Source organism: Parambassis ranga, chromosome 18, assembly GCF_900634625.1.
Source record: "Parambassis ranga chromosome 18, fParRan2.1, whole genome shotgun sequence".
NCBI classification, from domain to species: Eukaryota; Metazoa; Chordata; class Actinopteri; family Ambassidae; genus Parambassis; species Parambassis ranga.
Genome location: NC_041038.1, coordinates 12,552,596 through 12,573,492, shown reverse-complemented (window position 1 = coordinate 12,573,492; position 20,897 = coordinate 12,552,596). Strand labels below are relative to the sequence as shown.

Below are 20,897 nucleotides of genomic sequence, written 5' to 3'. Positions count from 1 at the left end.
ATGTCTGTTAATGATCTAGACACCAGGCTGGTTCTCACAGTAAGTAAAACTGATGAGGAGCCCAGACTAACAGAGAGCACTGTATGAATTACTGTTGGCCAATATGTTCAAATGTTCCCGTCAGTGATGACTGACACATTTGTGTGAGTGTAAAGTTAGAAAAGATGAAGGACGCCTCCATGTGCAGCTACTCAATGATCAAACGATGGACTTAGACTCGTCGTTTCCCCTGACCCCACTGTGAGTGGAGGTGCCTGTGGAGGCTTCACAATGGCAGGATGAGGGTAGACGGGTCAGCACCAGTCACAGCAAGCCGGATGGCCCAGGAAATGTCCACTGAGGACGTATGTGCTGCCCTCCAGTGGTCATATGTAAACAGCACATGTCAAATGTGTTGTTGGGGGGACTTGTAACAGCAAGGTGGTGAAAGGTGGGGAAGTTCTGCTGGGTAGAATGTCTTCCAGACCCACCACTGAAAACAGCTTTCATTGTAAAGCCTGACAGGACAGGCTGCAGTCAGAGAGCAGGAAACCTGCAGCTCTGAACCAGCGCGCCTGTAGCTCTTCTTCTGCTTCTGCATTCAGGGCCACGTCTCTGCTTCCTCACAACACTAAATAATTCACCTCAGTGCTCCAGATGTGGCAGAGCTGTTGCTGTTAGGCCTCCCATTATTGCCTCTTTCCCTCCATCCACCGATAATTCCTCTGCGTGTCACTCTGCAGGTTACAGAGGGGAGCCATTACTGAAACTGTGTGTCGAGGCGTGCGCGCGTCTGAGCTAATATGAATTAGCAGTGGAACGTGCAGGCTAATCTGCACATTCACAGAGTAACCTTTGTTTGAACTATAAGAAGCCCGGCAGCCCTGCAGGGGACCTGATCTGTGGACACGTCTACACGTTTACACAGTGCTGGAGCAGCAGAGGCAGGACTCGGCTCAGGCCCCTCTCTGTTACGGCTGCATGGAAGTGGACAGCTTTTCATCCCCCTGCTGGCGCGGGGCTTCGCTCTGGCTTAATGGGTCAATCAGACTGCGTCTCGGTCTGATGCGTCTCTGTCGGGGTTTATGTGGCAGGACGAATCTTCCAGGCGGCTGCTGGAATCCACTCAGGACCACTCTGTTAACTTTGTAACTGAAAACTTCTCAGAACAAATCCTGTTCGGAGGCCCCCTCACAGCGTTCCAGCACCCTGAGCTGTGTCACCGCAACACAGCACGAACACACACAACCAGGAGATTTGTGCTGACATCATCACAGAGAACTCCCCACTGTCCGACCCTCCTGCTGTTCATTCCTTTTTGACATTTCCTGGAGGGAGCTCCATGACCGCTCCACCTGCTCCACCTGTAAACGTGGTCTTCAGGTTTCAGTTGGTGCACACTGGAGCTGCTGTAAATTATGTCTTCAGTGTGATCCTGGTTTCTGAAGCTGCAGGATGTGTCCGAGTCCTTCTCAGGCCGGGAACCAATCACCTGTGAGGTGACACTGCGTCCTGATGTGCCTGGATCAATTTCAGGAAACTGCTGGAGCACGAGGAGACCAGCGTGAACACAGACGATGTCCAGAGCTGTGTCCTCTGACTGTCCGACCACCGCAGGATCTGATGGGTCACCTTCGGCTGGTGTCTCAGGCTCAAAGCAGCGAGGTCAACGAGCAGCCCGCCGCTCAGGTTACAGACGTGCTGCTCAACCGTCTGACCGAAGGCTGTAGTAGACCTGCAGACAAACACAGGGCTGAACATTCAGAGGAGAGACGCACGCTTTTTGTTTTGTTTTTACAGTTCAATCTAAGCTGATCAGGAATTACTCCATCCTGACCCTTCTGACTCTTTTTGTCTACCCTGAGCACCCGTACTATGACACCTGGTATAGGAACCTCCACAGCAGCTGAGCTGACTGCAGTGAAGCCTTTGATGGAAGATATCACACACACACACACAGCAGCAACAAAGCAGAGCAGCTACCTCATGACAGAGTAAATGCTGAGGTCTGGACGTCAGTGGCAGCTGTGGCCGTGAGTCGACCAATCAGAGCCTGCGTTACAAAGAAAGGACTCATCGGTCTGAGTGGAGTCTACAGCTGTGAGTGTGTCTGATGTTACCAACATCTGCATCAGAGATTTGAAACATGATGTGATGAGATGAATGATGTCCGGAGCAAACTCAGATTATTAGAAAAATCAGATTATCGGCTCAAAGCTGCTCCGTGCTGTAATCTCCTGGCTGTGGAACTCATATGGGGGATTAAATTGTTCATATCTGTGATATGGGATTACCAGCTTCATCTGGAAAATGGCAGTTGTAAATAACTACAACACCAACATCCTGCTGGAACAATGAGGACGGCCGGCTCTCTGACGCCGCCTCGGCAGGAAGCAGCTTTCTGACGTGTGTCGGACATCAGTGAGGAGGTCTAAAGCTGTCAAATTTAGACTTTTGCTATCCTAAAAATGGACATCCTAATGGTCAAATGATCGGTAATTAAGCCTGGGCGATACCAGTACGTAACGAAAACCGGTGTTTTTTTGTGTTATGATATGAATTTTTTATACACCGGTTCAAATGGCCTAACACGTCCGGAACTCAGTGCGGTGGTAAATTTCACCGGTCAGGTGTTTCATGACTGCAGGGGACGAAAAAAGTCCAGCGGAATGTCCAAAGAAGGACGCACAGAGGAGCTGGGTGTTGTCTTTGCTGCTGTGGAGCTGCTGTGTTTCTGTCCTCTGCCCCTTCAGTGTGGCCCGCAGTGGGAAAAAGAACGACCACCAGAAATCAGTGTTTCCTACAACACACCGTCCCGTCTTCCAGATGTTTGGGATGTTTCACTCTCAATAATTTCCAATTTACTGAACTATTCAAACAATGGTGGAAAAATCCAGCGGCCTGTGCTTTCTTCATGGAAGTGGGTGTGGAAACATCGTTACATCCCTGTAAAGACAGGTGGACTGCTGATGTGGTTTGAGAGAGTGGAGGTCACATGGAGGTCTGTGGGGGGCGGACTCAGTGTTGGAGCCAGCCTCTGGTGGACACTGGATAAACTGCAGGTTGTGGGTCTCTCATTCAGGGTGGAGGACCAATAAACGTCATCAAATACTTGATCTTACATAAAACATGGAGGGTTATCATCCCAGCAGCTGACGAGTCATCTCCACACACATCTCCACATGTCAAAGGTGACAGCCCCCCCACTGCTAATCCTCAGAAGGCCTTTCATCCCATTCACAGCCTCACTTCAGATTAATTCAATTCATCACGTGTCATTTCTCCTTCCTGCCAGTACACGCCTGGTGTATTAGCCTGGCAGTGGGTCTCCTCACAGCCCAAATTGATTCTGCATGCCGGCTGATACTTCGTGCACTGAGGGCACAAACACATGCTGAGAGAGCTGCTGCTGTCACTGTATCCATGAGTCTCAGCCGAGTCTCTGCCGGCCACCGGAGTCTGCTTCATACAGCTTCAACCTGTGCCAGAGGAGAAGTGGACGGTCCTAATCCAGCACAGGGACAGGAAGTGGCAGGACGAGGTCATCTTCAGGAAAATGCAGCACCTGAAATGTCCCAAAACAGGACGTGTAGAAATGTAGATGAGTTCAGGAAGAGGACCAAATGCAATGCAATTTCCCCATTGTGGGACTAATAAAGGTTTCTTAATCTTAAAAGTAAAACAACTGTGGAACTTCTGATGGTCCTTGAATGCATCGTTTGAAAATTTCATTTAAAATATGTCATCAAACACACACACTCAGTCATGTGTACTCATACTTTTGACACATTATTCCTGAACGGAAACATTGACGTGCTTATTATTGATATATGTATTTCTGAATGTATTTCAGAGATACTCACTCACATGGCTGCAGCCCTCTCCTCCCTCCTCATGCTCTGCTCAGAAACATCAGGACCTGTTTTAAAGAGCAGGATGTTCTTGACCATTAAAGGTGAATGTGTCCCAGCAGCAGTGAGGACGTCTTTTCTTATCTGTAATGGCTCAGAAGTCTCTGGCTCCACTCTGAATCTGCTGCAGCTCGTCTTTCATGTCTGACAGAGTCAGACGGAGAGCAGAGATCCTGATGGCTGCTGAGCCTCATTACCAGTAATGAAATTTGACCCTGATCTCTGGGAGAGAATCCCTCGCAGCCCTTCTTGCTGCATTACCAATCAGATGGAGAGATCTGAAGAGCACACGATGAACAGGACCAGAGACTTCAGGAGGTTTCAGGATGTTAGAGGACCTGAGAAGGTTTCAGAAGACTTCAGGAGGTTTAGGACTTTTAGGTAGTTCCAGGGTTTTTCCTAGGTAGAGGAAGCGTTGGGATGTTTTAAAATGGTTACAAGTGGGTCAAGAAAACCTCAGAAGGTTTCAGGTTAGAGGACCTGAGGAGGTTTCAGAAGACTTCAGACGGGTTCAGGATGCTTGAGCTGAATTTTCACACATCTTCACAGATCTTGTAGTCATCATCTTGGAGTCCAGCCCAGGGGCTGCTCAGTGATGCAGCTCAGGGTTGTGGGACAGATTCTGGGAGCAGCTGGGTGTGTGGGATGACACACAGCCGTCGTCATTAACCTGCAGTCACACTGATTTGGTCAGAGGATGCTCAGAACAACCAGAGATCAAAGCGCCGGTGTGAAGCAGAGCTGGTTTCTGTGTGTGGTCACTGAGGAAACCACCACCACCACCACCACCAACAACACCAACAACACCAACACCTACAACATCAACAACACCACCACCTACAACATCAACAACAACACCAACAACACCAACAACATCATCAACAACACCACCACCTACAACATCAACAACACCACCACCACCAGCAGCAGCTGTGTGACCTCTCACACCTCCGCCGTCTGGTTGGAGTGTTGGTGGACTGTAACGTTTCTTTGAGGAAGACTGAGCTGTGTGTTTCATTCAGATTTATTCTGAGAACAAAGAACATCTGCTGTGGTGGGACGAGCTGCGCTCCCTCCCTGCTAATGTACACGGCGCCTTCCTCCTCCACTTTAAACTATCCTGAGCCGCAGCGGGTCATCCAGCACCGACGTTCCTGAAATCAGAAGCACTGCAGCGAAGGTTCATGTGTTGCCCCTGGGATTATGATAAAGGCTTAACGGAGCTGAAGGTGCTTTCCTCTCTGCTTTAAATCACTTTTAATCCTCGCCTCTGTTCACAAAGTCTCGTCGCTACACTGTTATCTCTTCCTTAAAGAATAGCAAAAAGTTGCAGCAACTTCTTAACTCTGCATGCGACTTTTCATTCACACACATCCTCTCAGTTTGTCACCATCAACAGGCTGGAGCCACCGGGGAGATGAGCCCTCTCTATACGCCCAGCGCCCTCCAGTGTTCCTGTGTGAAAACAGCAGAGAAGTTGCCACAGACGCTCATAGAGAGTGGCAACATCCAGGGCTGAGAGGCGCCCTCTGCTGGCCACAGTCTGCAAAAAAAGATTTATTAAAAACATTAGGAATTCGTTTTTTTGTTTTACAAAACAGAAAACCGTTTGTTGCTATTTAATTCTCTCAAACAAAGATCTGACTGACTGTCCGTCTTCCACCTGAGAGAACACTCCGGAAACATGCTGGTCATGTGGGCAGAGTCCTGTTAGCATGCTAACACCTCCTAGCTTTTGGAGGGTCTACGCTCCATCATTGTGTGTTGTTTCTCATTTGGTTCCTGTCACTGCTGCTAATCTGCTGTGTACATTCAGCTGCACTCGGCCCCGCCGCAGACTTCTTTCCTTTTCCATTCAATTAATCAATTTAATCACGATCCTCAGTCACACAGTTAATCACTGTGGCACACTGTGTGTGTGTGTGTGTGTGTGTGAGAGAGAGAGAGAGCTCTGTTGGCTCGGGGATGCTTGAGTTTTGATGGCGTTTATAATTAACAGAGGCAGTTAGTCATATTTCAGTGCACGACTACAGTGAGTGAAGCTTCCGGTTAACATTTACAGCATCACAGAGGAGGCGTCTCACTGTACAAATATGAGTCCTCATTCAGCAGGGACTCAGGGCAGCACCCCCCGCAGCTCAGGCATCAGTATTTGTTCTGAGGTGTATATTCTGATAATCATCAAAACAATTCACTTGTTGCTGCACAGATACTGTGTAACAGTGTGAGGCGGCGAGGTGAGGTCAGCACCTCCGAGGCCGTCCTTCTCAGCTGGTAAAGCGTGGAATGCTTTCAGGTTTGGGGACAAGATGCTGCCTCTGAGGAGTCCAGGTTTCTCAGGGTCTGGTTCATGAGTGGGAGCCAGAACGGCAGAACGGTGCAGCATCTGGGCTGATGCTGGCCATGGCCACGAGCTGCGGGGAGTGACTGAAAGAATGAGACCACAGACACAAGCAGCTGACATGGCTCATTGCTCCTCCACTTTGGGAGGAGGCCGTTGAGGTGGTTCAGGCATGTCCAGTTGGGAGGAGGCCCTGGACGTGGTGGTGGAGGGATTATATTTCTTGGTTGGCCTGGCGCGGCTCGGTAAGAGCTGGAGGAGGAGGTCTGGGCTTCATGTTCCAGCGGGATGATCTGCCTGGTTCAGAGCACAGTCTGTGTGAAGCAGGCCAGTGTGTGCCTCCTAGTCCGGAGCTTTCCTGGTTACCTGCAGACTGCTCCCTGTGCTGTGGGATATAACTGTCTGTACATGAATGACTGCTCACAGAGAACTCTGTTCTGTTACTGTGTTTGAATGTAAACACAGCCAGGCAGTGCCGACCTCTGGCTGACTCTAACAGCACATTAAGCAGCTTACAGACTTCGTCCTCCACACTGGCTCCTAAACACCAGCTGATAGAATGCAGGAGTATCAGTCAGTGTGTGAGCTGTGTCTGTGTGAACGTAGTTTTGACCATTTACAGGCTACAGCCTGAGTTTCTACAGAGAAGAACCTCCTCACCCACAGGGGGCGCTCTGCAGACGGTGCAGACAGTTCCACTTTTTAGATTCTTGTACATCCTTTCATCAGCATCTCGTTCTAAAACTATGTAACGAGCCACTTCCCAGCATCCTCCGTTCTGATTGGACACATCATCCAGCAGCAGCAGAGCCCCTATAGAGATACATATGTGAGGACTCCGGCTGCCATGGAGGGAGGACCTCCTATCATTTAACCAAAACACATCAGAACACACACAGAGGGAGCAGCGCCCCCTGGGTGACGAACAGCCACTTTCAGAATAATTCATTACCAGGAAGTGCACAGACTCCGTAATGGGCTCAGCTACAGCGGATGATGAAGATGAAGAGGAGGCAGGAAGAGAAGGAAACATCTGAGCCAACAGGACGATGAAGGTGAACAGAGGCAGAAGTCGTGTCTGAGCAGTTTGCTGCATCACCGTCAGAAGGTGGCAGGAGGAGGGGGCAACGAAGACTCAAGGCCAAAAAACAGGTATCCATGGCAACGGTGTGCAGTTCCCATCACTGTGCTCCTCACTGTTACAATGAACCCAAGAACAGGAGCCCCCTACAGGCCGGATAATGACGTGCAGTTGTGGCAAAGATGGAGGAGGAGAGATGTGTGATCCAGCAGGGTGACAGAGATGTGTTATCTGCAGAGGCCGACAGCTCCCCTCTGTTTGTTCTGGACTCTTTACAGAGCTTTTATTCAGAGCGCCGCTGATGTCGAGTGCTCACCTGACCCGCTGCCTACAATACCATCAAGGTGGGCAGGCACTTTATCGACGGCGGCGGTCTGACAGCAGAGCAGAGGCAGGCGGAGGAGCAAAGGTCTGCCTGGGACTGATAAGACGAGCAGGGAGGGAGGAAGAGCGAGGCAGACAGGAATAGAAAAGGAGACAGAGGAGGAGGACGTGTGCAGAAAACTCCTCTGAAAGAAACTGTCTGCTTCTTTGGAGTCTTTTAGTTTCTAATCCTTCCCTCAGATTCCATGTTTCATATCGTCAGCGGCCCCACCAGACCTCTGCTCAGGAGCTCAGCCGTCAGTATTAACATCATCACTCATACAGTACGTGACCCTTCATGTTAGCCACAGGTCATCTGCACATCCTGACACAGCCAGTCTGACGTCTCTCACATCTGGTTTACGTCTTACTGGTCTGGTGGTTCTCTGCCTGAAGTTAATCTGTCCACCTGACCAGCAGCTCTGAGCAGAGGGACAACCAGAGACAAAGCAAACAGTGTGATGAGAAACCACACCATCTGCGTCCTACATGTGATCAGAGTGGAGAATCTGTTGCTGTGACAAACTAGTTGGTCACCATGGTTACGTACTGTAGCCTGACCTGCAGCTAAATCTCTGCATACAGTGTACACACTGCTCTCAGGGTAGATAATCAGCTGCAGGTTGGTTTGTGTGGTATTGTGTTTCTTCTAAAGATCCTCCTCTTTGGCCACAAGCAGGTACAGCTTCCTCGTGTTATGTCCGTCACATCAGCAGCACGTGAAGGTGACTGATGGTCAGAAGACACGGGAGGACGGAGGCGTGAGTCAGAGATCTCCTGTCGGGATCTCCCCACCAGCTGTGATGCCTCCTCAGAGACCTGAGTGAATTATTGAACACGCCTCAGCAGCTCGCGGCCTCCTGACCGCAGCGAGGGCCGAACACAGACGCTGCTCATTTAAATACACAGCCCAGCATCGCTTTTAATGTGAGCGCCGCTCATGAAGAGGAAACGGCTGGCTCTGGTTGTGGTTCTGGTCTTGGCTGTTAGCAGCTCTTCATCCAGACTATCCCAGGTTATCAGGTGACGCTGGGCGCTAAACACATCGAGGTTTCTTCCTGTTTCCTCAGGCGCCGTCCTCATTTGCTGCAGCCAATCAGGTGGCTCTATGTAGATCCTCTGCTGGGACAGAGACACTGACAGGAGGCGTTTAAAACCCTTCAGACACACACACTGTTGTTATAAATATCATGTTTTGACTGGAGGGGGAGGCTCAGACAGGAGCAGAAGATAGTCGTACTGACACAAACCAGTCAAGATTATTTGGACAAATAATCACACAACAGGCCTGGGATCATCCCGACATGGACTCCTTTCCTGTGCAGTCTACAGCTCTCTGCCCTGAAAGGAGCAGCCTGCGCCGTCTCCTGATTTAAAAATGACTCACTGACGTCTGTGCTTTATGAGGCGTCTTCACACTGAATACACACTCTGTGTTTCATATGAGTTACTCTGTTATATAACATGCAGCTACGTTACAGCTCTGTGACCAATCAGAGGAGAGCTCTCAGTGTTTGTGTGCAGTGATGGAGGTGTGTGTTGTGCTGTGCAGCTCTTTGGGAGGTTGTGTAATGTGACTGTGTCGCTGACACATTGGCTGTTACAGTAGATATAAACAAACTAACCCTGCCCTCCAGCTGTGCCCTGTCCTCCTCCTGAGGAGACACCGAGCACTTTGAGCAGCGACCCAGGTGGAATTTATCCATATTGATGTTCCGCTAACAGAGTATTCATTACTCATTAGCAGCAGTCAAGCTGTCAAATCAGTGAGACCTTTGATTCAGCAGCAGGCCGAGCCGAAGCCGCCTGGTTGTTGTTTAACAGCAGATCTCAGCTGTGAACGCCTCACAGCATCAGTATCCAACAGCTGATCCAGTGTGTGTGACATCTTACCTCTGACTCCACCTGAGGACCGTTCACACTCTCACAGTGAGAACATGGCTGAAGGAGCAAAGGCTCTGTGGTACCTGCTGATGATGCTGAAGCTAAACACCCCCCCACCACCACCACCACACACACACACACAGACAAAATCAGTCAGTACAAACATAAAGTCCTGTCCCCCTCAGCAGCCAGCAGGACGCCATGATGGAGTCACATGACCAACACTCAGAGAGTCTCTGTCTGACCTGCAGCTGATCTCTGTCTGAGTACCTGAGTGATTCTGCACACACACTCCGACTGACTGCAGACATGATGGAGCTGTTGGTGTAGAGGACCAATGAGAGCACACTGACTGATCATGTGACAGGAAGGACACACACAACAGATACCTTGCTCTTAATGTGAAATTTGAAAATGTGTGAGACCTGCTGATTTGACCGTTTCTCTGGTTCTCTCTCGCCCTCCCCCTGTCTCCCCCTCTCCTCTCTCTCCCCTCTCTGCAGATGGAGGACATGCAGTGGCCTCGGGGGGAGCAGGACATCCCCAGCTCTGTGTGCAGCCTGCCATGTAAAGCTGGTGAGAGGAAGAAGGTGGTAAAGGGCATGCCGTGCTGCTGGCACTGTGAGGCCTGTGACGGCTACCAGTACCAACCGGACGAGTTCAACTGCAAGCTGTGCCCCTACAACATGAGGCCCAACGCCAACCGCACGTCCTGCCAGCCCATACCCATCATTAAGCTGGAGTGGCACTCGCCCTGGGCAGTGATCCCCGTCTTCCTGGCGATGCTGGGCATCATTGCTACCATCTTTGTCATGGCCACATTCGTACGGTACAACGACACGCCGATAGTGCGAGCGTCCGGCAGGGAGCTGAGCTACGTTCTCCTCACCGGGATATTCCTGTGCTACATCATCACCTTCCTGATGATTGCCAAGCCAGATGTCGGTGTGTGCGCATTCAGGCGGATTTTCCTGGGTCTGGGCATGTGCATCAGCTACGCCGCCCTCCTCACCAAAACCAACCGCATCTACCGGATCTTCGAGCAGGGCAAGAAGTCAGTGACGGCGCCGCGGCTGATCAGCCCCACGTCACAGCTGGCCATCACCTCCAGCCTCATCTCGGTCCAGCTGTTGGGGGTGCTGATCTGGTTCGGGGTGGATCCGCCCAACACCATCATAGACTACGACGAGCAGAAGACCATCAACCCCGACCTGGCGCGGGGGGTGCTGAAATGTGACATCACAGATCTGCAGATCATCTGCTCGCTGGGTTACAGTATCTTACTGATGGTGACGTGTACTGTGTATGCCATAAAGACCCGCGGGGTCCCGGAGAACTTTAACGAGGCCAAACCCATCGGATTCACCATGTACACCACCTGCATCGTGTGGCTGGCCTTCATCCCCATCTTCTTTGGCACGGCGCAGTCTGCAGAGAAGGTAAGACTGTGGCTCCATAAGCTTCAAACAGAGCCGCTGTAACTCCACCCACTGCTCCACGTGGTGGCGATGCACAGTCACAGGGCAGCCGTGCTGACCCGTCCTTCCACACAGAACACAGATTTAAAATGATCTGCTGCACCCACATCCTGTAACACACCCATATATTTATGAAGAGCCGTTTTGTGACTGGCTCTGGCTGTCGCCATCTTGTCAGACTGTTAAATCCCCCCATACACATCATAAACTGGAGACTGATGGCTGTTTTGTATCTGGCTGTAAACTCTGCTGGAACATTTTAACATGGAGCTCTGTGGGGAGCTGACAGTAAGAACAATGGACAAAGCTTCTGAGGCTGCCGCTTGGGAACCACTTACTGTTGGAGTCAGCCCCTAGTGGACAGTGGAAGAACTGCAGTGTGTGTGGCTGCCCTGGAGGCTGCTTTCAACGTGATGCTGTTAGAAAGTGATTGGAGAATGTATCTGTTAATGAGTAATTAATGAGTTTACTAAAGAAGAAGCTGAACTGATGGAAGGAGCTCGCCCTGATGGAGTTCTTTGTTTCAAACAGCTGTGCTGAGTCGGCACTCTGTCAGTTGGAGGACTGTTGGTGGAGTTAAACTGCGTGACCTTTAAGGCTGAGCTAAATGGAAACTCATCAGAATGAGCCTCTGCATCCAGGCCTGTGAGGAGATAAAAACCATGATGCTCTGCAGGAATCAATAATGAGGCCGACTTATTTATCAGGAGGAAATTCATGCTTTTCCAGGCTCCCACACACAGCCGCTGTTTGTGTGGTCAGCACACTGATCCTCCTGCTAACGATTTCTCTCTGTATCTCTGAGCTCATCACTGACTGATTACCAGCTGCCAGACTGGCTGCAGCTTGTCAGCTCGCGGTCTGACCTGCTGATGGAGACACACGGACTGCACCTCTGAGTCTGGTGTGTGTTTTATGTCATAGCTGAAACTGACCCACTGTCTCAGGGAGAAACACAGTGACATCAGCTCTGTGATGCAGAAACTCTCTCTGGTCTGGTCACACAGAGACAAACTGGAACCACCTGAAAGTCCTGCTGGTGACTGATCTGCAGCCATGAAGCCACCTCGTCTATGGAAGCCAGCAGCGACTGTGTGTATCAGCTCAGACTGACAGCTCCTCCTGATGCCATGAACTTCCAGCAGAGTGAATTTAAATTAGATTTTGATTAAGTACAAATATCCTTCTAATGCTGCGGCTGCCTGTGATTGAAGCTGTGCTGTAAACCAGGCTGCAGGCAGAGATAGGAGCCGCTGCTGGAGGAGGCCAGTGTTATCAGCTGAGGTGAGCGGTCAGCTGCTGGCTTTGATCGGACAGACTAAGCCTCTGTGCTCAGCATTAGAGGGACGGACTGAGGTAAAGCCCTCTGATGGACTGTGTCCTGTCCACAGGGATGGACCTTGTCCACTCAAACAGCTGCACAGTGAGTGAAGCTGCCTTCACGCTGGCTGCAGGGTGACTTCAGGTGTGAGATGTTTTCCTCTGAATCTGTGAGTCTGTTGGATCAGGTTGTTGTCACACAGAGAAAAATGAGCTGCATCTCCTCAGTCAGAGCGTCCTCTCTGCTGATTAGTGCATACAGGAAGTGGATCCTGTGTGTCTGTCACATGGCAGAGACAGTGACCATGGATGGAGCGTCCATGATGTCACCCGCAGGAGCTTTCTTCTGTGTGGGAGGCTCTGACGCCGCCATGTTCACGGCTTCATCGCCCCCCAAAGTCCCAATACAGACAGAAAAGATCCATGCTGTGATGGACACCTGTCTGCCACACCCATATCTATGTAACATAGTGAGTTATTAAAGGTCCCCCTCATACATGTGGGACATCTGGACGTAGCCTTCTGTGAGGACGGTTTGTCACCGCCCTCTGCTGATGTGAGATGTAGGTGAAAGGTCCCGGTGACATCTCATGGTAGTGCTGTGTCCTCAGTACTCATGTTACTCTGGTCTGGACATGTTCAAACTGAAAGCCTGCAGGACAGAGTCACCTGTCAGGAGAGGACCTGGTCAGGTCACATGGGTGAGATGAGGCAAGTGTGTGCAGGAGATCCCTTGGTCGATGGGTCGCAGTGAGCATCGTGCTCAGCGGTGTTATTAGCTCAGACAGAGAGCTCTCACAGCCGCCGCGTTGCTTCTGCGCCACCACCAGGCCGCTCTGGTGTCATGACGACATGAACTCCTGCCTTATGAATAAGTGGGTGGAGTTCACGTCCCAGGAGAGTCGTTTGTCTCCTCCTGGTGCAGAATGCCAAGGTCACCTGCTTTAACTCTGTGTTCTCAGGACATATTTGCAATGCTAATAGCTTTTCTTCATGCAGCCTGCATTTTACGACCCATTCATGTTGGTGTTTTCCACCTGTCTCTGCTCCTCCTCCTCCTCTTAAATCACCTGTCATCACTTCCTGTTTGTCTGCCCTCTTGTGTCTTTGTCCTCCACACATCTGCATTAAGTCCAGAGGAGCTTCCCAGAGACACAAAACGACTGCAAAGAGAAACAATTCGTTTATGCTGACCTACATCATCATCAGGATCTGTCCGTCCCTGTGTGTAAATGAGAGAAGAATAATCTGTTTAATCTGATTAACTCTGTAGAGTCCTCCTCCTCCTCCTCTTACTCCTCCTCCTCCTCCTCCTCCTTCCATCCCTCTTCTCCAACATAAACTCCTCTCTGTGATGTCACCATCAATCTTCAGCCTGAACAAACTCTTGTTAAGTTTAAGCTAAGATTCCACGGCCACCAGTGACGGCTGAGTTGTGAGAGCGTCCTCCTGATTCCAGGATGGCAGGAGATCTTGAAGTTGTGGGCTCATTGTAGGACAGCAGCTCGGACTAGGGGACCACCGGGGGACCGGTGCCTGGGTCGGGCTCACCCTCCAGAGCTGAGCACAACTCAGGCTTAAATGATCAGGGTAAAGCTCCAACCATGCAGTAATCTGGGAGAATGGTATGAAGAGGGGACGGATTGTTTGTTGTTGTCCGTTACCCACATCATAGTCGGCTACTGAGTGCTGAAGATGTATTAGTCACTTCAAAGTGCTCAAGGTGTCCAAGCAGGGAGCTGAGATCCCTCACATTGCTGTGTTTAAGAGGAGCCTGGCTGGAGACAGCATGAGGGAGGTTTCCAGTGTCCACTAGGGTTATTAAGGTATACGGCGGGGCACACAGGTAGTGATGGTGTCGTTTTTAATACCGTCAATTAAAAAAAATGCAATGTACTTATATAGAAGATAAGGATCAAATATTAAACATATTTTATTTGATGCCTTGTGTGTTTAGAGCCAGAGCTGAGATGGTGTTTAGTTTCTCAACAGTGTAGACACGAGCCAACAGTTTGGTGCCGTCTGATCTTTACGTTTATAACTTTAAAGTAGCGGAAAACGTGACCGGCAGGTTTTCAGTTTACCGGACAAATGATTTTAATGATCAGAATTTATGGAGCTTAAACTGATCAATGATATGCAGGATATATAAGAATGATATCAAAGCTTATCAATTAGAATGGTTTAATGAAAAGCTGGCTGTAGGCTGTATCAGATCAAAGTGCCGTCAATTAACTCCCATGCGTAGCTTCTAACATAAACACTGCACAAGGCTCATGATGAACATGATGAAACTACAAAAACAAACAGAAACACATCAGGACTGGCTCACACCAGTTTAATAACGTGACGTGCTGCCAGCATGAAATTTTAAAAAAGTCTGTTCGCTATATGCTTTTTTAATAGAAACCATATTAAAGGTAGGGTGAAGATTTTGAAAACTCAGTGAGAGATTTTGAAAGTAAACACACGCCCCGTTCTCTCGGAGCTCACCCCGAAGCCACGCCTCCCAACCAGTCTGTGACTTCGGCCATCATGCACGTACCTCTCTGGTGCACAGAGCAGGAAGAGAGCGACAACCAGCCAATATTTTTGACTGTATCAAAATTTGGATACCGCCCAACCCTAGTATCCACTGAGTCCAGTCCATTCTGTTTAAGCTAAGCTAAGCCAGGCCCCAAATGCAGACTGTGGACACGGCAGCTCACAAAAAGTAGTTCAAGAAGATGCAAAGAAAGTCTAGTAGATCCACCATAGGCACTGAACACAGACTCTGTGGCTGGAGTTGGCTGTGTGTGAGGGAGGCACAGGAAGTGTACGGTGAAGCGTTAAGCTCATAGCTAGAAGGTGTGTGTGCATGCTGTGACAGGAAGCGCAGCAGGGAGGAGACCCAGGAACCACCACCTAGAAACACCCACACACACACAGACAGACACACACTCCTGCTCTGCTGCACTCACTGCTGACTGTCAGCAGCTTCATCTCCTCAGATTTTTCATACATGCTGATGATGTGTCTCTGCAGGGAGACTCAGACAGATATGGCCTGACGTCTTTGGAACTCTGTTGTGTTGCAGACGGTTTGTGGGATTTGTGTGTCTGCTGTTCACCAGCTGTGTGACTGAAAGCTCTCAGTTCATCGGAGTCTCTGAGGCTGCAGCTGCCTCTGCTCCGTCTCCACTCAGTGCTCCATCACTTAAAGAACATCAACATTCAACACAGCAAACATAGCAGCAAATCCTCAGGGACCCCACAGGCAGGGGCCACAGAGCCACATCACAGGTGGAGCTCAGAGACCAGGTCAGAGACCAGGTCAGTGAGCAGTGGGCTGGAGCCCAGCAGGTCTCCTTTGACTGGTGATGTTTAACATGTAAAGACCTTATTCGTCTGTGACGGACTGAAAGGACGGGAACAGACCGCAGTTTGTTTCTCTGCACGCTGCTCTGAATCTGAATGATGACACTGGATATTAGTTCCTGACCTACACACACATCACATGTGCATGTCAGGCTGCATTAGTCATCAGAGTGTATGTAGGTCAGTGAGCACAGGTTCCTTCAGAGACTTCAGTCCATAGACCCTGAGAGCTGCTCACAGTGACGTCATATCTCACAGTCTCCCTCTGACACTCAGCAGGACGCCTGCATGTGTCACAGCCTCCTCTGCTCACACTGATGTGCTTCAGGGTTGAATGTCCTGGTCAGCCACCTCTGACCTCTGACCTCTGGCAGGTGACTCAGTTCTGCTGGTCCTGACAGAAAGGCATCAGAACACAGGGTCGGGGCGGACAGGGTGTCCATGCTGTCCCCTGAAGGCTCAAGCATTGGACACATGGAAGTGGAGCACAGAGGATCTGAGGATTTCCTTTGACGTCACAGGGACAGCCGGGTGCGTCTCTTACCAGAGGACACAGGGATGGAAGACGGCCAGATGTTTGAAGTTTGATTTCCCAAACATGAGGTCTTGTGTCTCAGCAGGGCTCGTTCAGGGCATCAGGGCTGCTCTTGGTCATGTCACGTCTCAGGTAATGTAATGTAAAGTGTGTGCTGTGACATATGCCTTAAAAAAAGAACTGATGTGGACGTCTCTGACATGACATGTGACCGTCCTTCTGCCACAGCTGTCTATTGTTGCACAGCTGGCTCTTTCCACTCGAGCAGAGACTGATCCTCAGCAGCAGTTTTTGGGCCTCGTGGTTCCTGTAGATCTGTGTCTGCTCTGCAGCACACGCCTCATTCCTAATCCTCACGTTTGATTGTCTGTCAGCTGACTTGTGTCCATGCTGTTCATCTTGTGATGGAGCTTCCTGGGAGCTGAGTAAAGAGACACAGAGGTTTGCAGTCTTTGTCCTGAGCCGGCGGAGCTCACATGTGGCTGCGCTCCCTGCAGTGTTACATAAAGGTTCTCGCTGCAGTGTGTTTGCTCTGTGTGGGCCCAGCGCTCTGCTGCTCCTGCTCTCATCACACTCAGAGCGTCACCGCTCTGCAGAGTCGTAACGACCGCTCTTCCTGCTCAGGATCCCGAGGAAGCCTAATTAATGGAGTTTGGTTGCACCCACGCACCGCTTCCCACCGCGGCGGTTTAACTCCCAGAAGCCACAGAGAAGACATTACAGGCGGCCTCTAGCCGCTCATCGCTTTGAAATCAGATCAAAGATGGAGGTTTTCTGAGGTGTGCAGCTGGAACAAAGAGTTTATTTATTGTTCTTTCCATCTGCAACACAACAACACAGCAGACATGTTAGGCAGAGCAGGAGCTGAGCGTTTGAGTTCAAGCACAGATCCGGCTTTTCACTCTGAGCTGTGCTGAAGTTCTGCTGTAAAAGAACTCACCCAACAGCTTCCTCCACTCAGACACACAACTGCAGCTCCTCCACCCATGTATTACATGAAGGCTTAGAATGGCCAGGGAGACCACTGGTGTCTACCTTTATAAATATGCTCCTGTTACATTTTTATCATTGTAAGAATCCTTTGCTGTCATTCACTGCTCCCTCCTCTGTCCTCTGTGTGTGTCCATGTCTGCTCTGAGTGTGTGCTGGTTGTATGTATGTTGAAACACACACACAGTGCAGAGCAGCACAGATGATGTGAAGATATTTTTACAGAAGAATCATTCGAGTTAAAGTCAAAGTTAAAGTAGCAAATCCCAGAGTTCTGAAAGTCGGGCAAGATCTGAGCTTTTTAAGAGCAGATGACGATGAAATATGTCAGCTGCAGCACCGCGGTAACATCTGGATGCACCGTGGAGTTTCTGTGTGCGTTACCGTATATTTCATAGTCGCGCAGCATTTTTAAAGTGTACACAGCGCGACCGTGTCTCCAGAGGGTAGATGGGATGATGCAGTACAGCAGCGTGGAAGAGACGAGGAGGGTTGGGAAGACGTTGCCGGTGATGCCGTGCTCAACAGCTGACTTTTGCTGCCTGTGTTTAATATTGTGTGCACGGTCCGCGGGCCGCATTGAAGACACAAGCGGGCCGGGCGTGGCCCGCTGGCCGTGCTTTGCCCCGGTCCGACTTAGAATGAGTTAACATGGATGCATGGCCTGGTTCATGTGTGCTCACACTGTCTGTGCTGCTCAGGCTTCATCCATCTCTATTTACAGTCAGACGCTGGCAGCTCACATCACACACAGCAGGTGCTGAGGAGGACAGAAGTCAATCACACAGACTCTCTGGTCCTTCTGTACCAGTTTAAATACTGAGCCGTCCCCCTCCCCCCTCAGACTCCCCCTGTTAACGGCATACCTCAGCCTGTGACAGCAGGGCCATAACCCATAAAGACAGTGGGGCTGAACTCTGTGAAAGCCACTCTGGGAAGCCCATTACAGCGCGGTCGGGCCTCTTTATGCATTCTTCCCGGGCTAATAGCGGGCCCTCTATTGGCTTCACGGGGCCACGGCTTCATGTGAGGCAAGTATACACAGAGCATAAAACAGTGATGTGTGGCTGCTGTGGTGTGGTGCAGGTGAGGGTCGGATAATAAAGAACAATCCTTCAGCTGCTCATAAACCTGTCAGAGCTGCAGGCAGGCTGCAGTCCACAGCAGGCCGAGTCCGTCAGCAGGACAGAGTCCACGTGTGATGACCATCAGAGTGACGCTCGTTTTATCCCTCTGTCTCTCCCAGCTCTACATCCAGACCACCACACTGACCATCTCCATGAACCTGAGCGCCTCCGTCGCTCTTGGGTTGCTCTACATGCCCAAGGTCTACGTCATCATCTTCCACCCGGAGCTCAACGTGCAGAAGAGGAAACGATCCTTCAAGGCCGTCGTCACAGCCGCCACCATGTCGTCCCGACTCTCCCACAAAGCCAGCGACCGGCCCAACGGCGAGGCCAAGACGGAGCTGTGCGAGAACGTCGACCCAAACAGTGAGTACAGACGAGCGGCACACACACACACAGACATGACAGCATGTTGCTCCTCCTGCCTTCATGCAGGACACAGGGAGTCACTGCCTCTGTGGTGTCTGTAAAGTTCTCTGACCCACAGAACCAGCTGACAGCTCTTCATAATAATCCATGTTTGGACTGACTTCAGATTCTCTCATCCACACCTCAAAGACACACACAGATGAGCAGCGGCCCGTCAGAGGCACAGCTCTAATAATACATGTTAGAATCTCTATAAATATCTATAACTCCACCTGCAACAGCAGAACCAGGACTGAAGCAGCCGTCACCATGCATGGTGACACACACACAGTCAATGTGAGGCTGCCCGAATAATCCCTGTACCGACTTCTGAGTTCGATCGTTACTGATGTCTCCAGAGTGGTGATTTATTATTTACACCCCGGAGGATAAATCAGTTTATAGCACAGCATAAGTGAAAGAAGTGAAAGAACTAGCATTAAATATCAGTAAAATGTGAGAACATCAGAACATTCTGAGCTAAAATCACCAATATTTGCTCATTGATAGTCTGACTGATGAGCTCATCCTAATCCAACACAGGCAGACCCCCCAGCACTGTGCTCATTAGCAGCTTTTTCTCTCAGCTTCACCCAGCAGCCGTCTTATTTTCAGATGCATTTCATCTTCAGGTAGCGCCACATTAAACCCCCCCACCGAGCATTCTGGGTCGTTTCCATGCAGACTCACAGAGCTCATTCTCCACAGGAAACTGTAATAAAATATGAAAGCATGTTCCCAGAAATACAAAGTGCACAAATTGAAATGACATGGCTGTGTGATGGAATTAGCACCTGGCAGAGGGGCTCCTCAGGGACAACTCACCAAAGAATGTTTTTCTCCCCTGACAGGCTAATTTCATAATTTATCAGAGGTAAGAGCAAATTAATCTTCTTCTTCTTCTGCCTTGCTGTCCTGACCTTGATCCGTTTTCTTCCTGAGGTTTAAGGAGGGGGGGCAGCTGGTCTGCAGAGGGGAGCAGGTCTGACTGCGTGGAGGGAATGTTAAACATATCGCCATCTTTCCACAGACTCATAGCTTTACATGAGGCTGATGAGGCTGTTTGAGTGGCAGGTTCACAGCTGCCTGCCGGCTGGTTTGGGCGGCACTGTGCCAGCACGTCTGACCCCACAGACTCTGTGCAGGCGATGGGGAGGAGGAGCCCCATCAGGGCTAAACTTAAGATGGTGCAGAGGGTGCATGTTCAGGTGGAGGGTCAGGACTCCACAGACAGCGAAAGTACAGGACCGAGGGAGGTGTTAGCGTGTTAGCTCAGGGGTTCACAGAGGTCCAGCTTCACACAGTACACAGGAGCTAAACGTCAGTGCTCAGTGGTGACGTCATGTGACCGCGCGGTAGTTGGTTTATAGCGTAGCATTAGCTTTACTTCTGATGGTTTCCACAGGTTCCCACAGTGAGTGTCTGGAGTCAGCATCATGGCCGGCTTAGGTGAGGATTCAGTAACAACAGAGACAAACTGAAAGGATGGATGCTGACAAACCGCACACGCACACACACACACACACACACACAGTCAAACAGTGCATGTGATGCTGGTGGAGCACACGCTGACGCTAACATTGTGCCTGTGCGGTTGGCGGCGGCTCAGTGGGGGTCCTGTGGTCCGGGCCGACCCAGCTGCACCTCATTTCTCTTCAGCCGGCCCTCGTTTAGCAGTGAGGTTTGGTGCCTCCCCCTCAGTGGACTTTAAAACCCTCCTCCTCGCCTGCATGCTGTAACAGCCTCAGACAGCTTCATCCTCCTCCTCCTCCGCCCTGACAGCTCTCTCTCTTCATCTCCATCCTCTGTGCTGCTGCACTGACTGCCTGACAACAAAGACTGGTGTCTGTCACCGTTCTTCTGGCTTCAAAGGCCACATCTCCCCTCCGCCTCCCTCTGCCTGCAGACTCTCGCCTCCCTGCTGAGCAGCTGCGCCTCCTCTCTGAATGGAGCTGTTATTTTATTAACTCATGAATCAGAAACCTGCTGCAGTTCACCTGAGTGTGTGTGAGGTGTGTAACACTTTCATATGCACACGCAGCCATTCTCTCTTTCATCGGGCTGACATGATGGATGGCGGCCTTCTGGCTCGGAGCCATCAGTCACTGGATGAACGCTGAGGGC

The 20,897-nt window shown here is 50.5% G+C and overlaps 1 protein-coding gene across 1 annotated transcript in view; it reads left to right on the top strand.

Moving 5' to 3' along the window:
• grm7 (glutamate metabotropic receptor 7) overlaps window positions 1-20,897 on the top strand; it is an 87,854-nt gene that overhangs the window by 65,867 nt on the left and 1,090 nt on the right. The window contains exons 8-10 of the mRNA XM_028429050.1: window positions 10,063-10,998; window positions 18,485-18,731; window positions 19,625-19,647. Of these exons, the coding sequence (XP_028284851.1) occupies window positions 10,063-10,998; window positions 18,485-18,731; window positions 19,625-19,629 (1,188 nt within the window). The 3' untranslated portion in view covers window positions 19,630-19,647. The remainder of the gene's footprint in view (window positions 1-10,062; window positions 10,999-18,484; window positions 18,732-19,624; window positions 19,648-20,897) is intronic.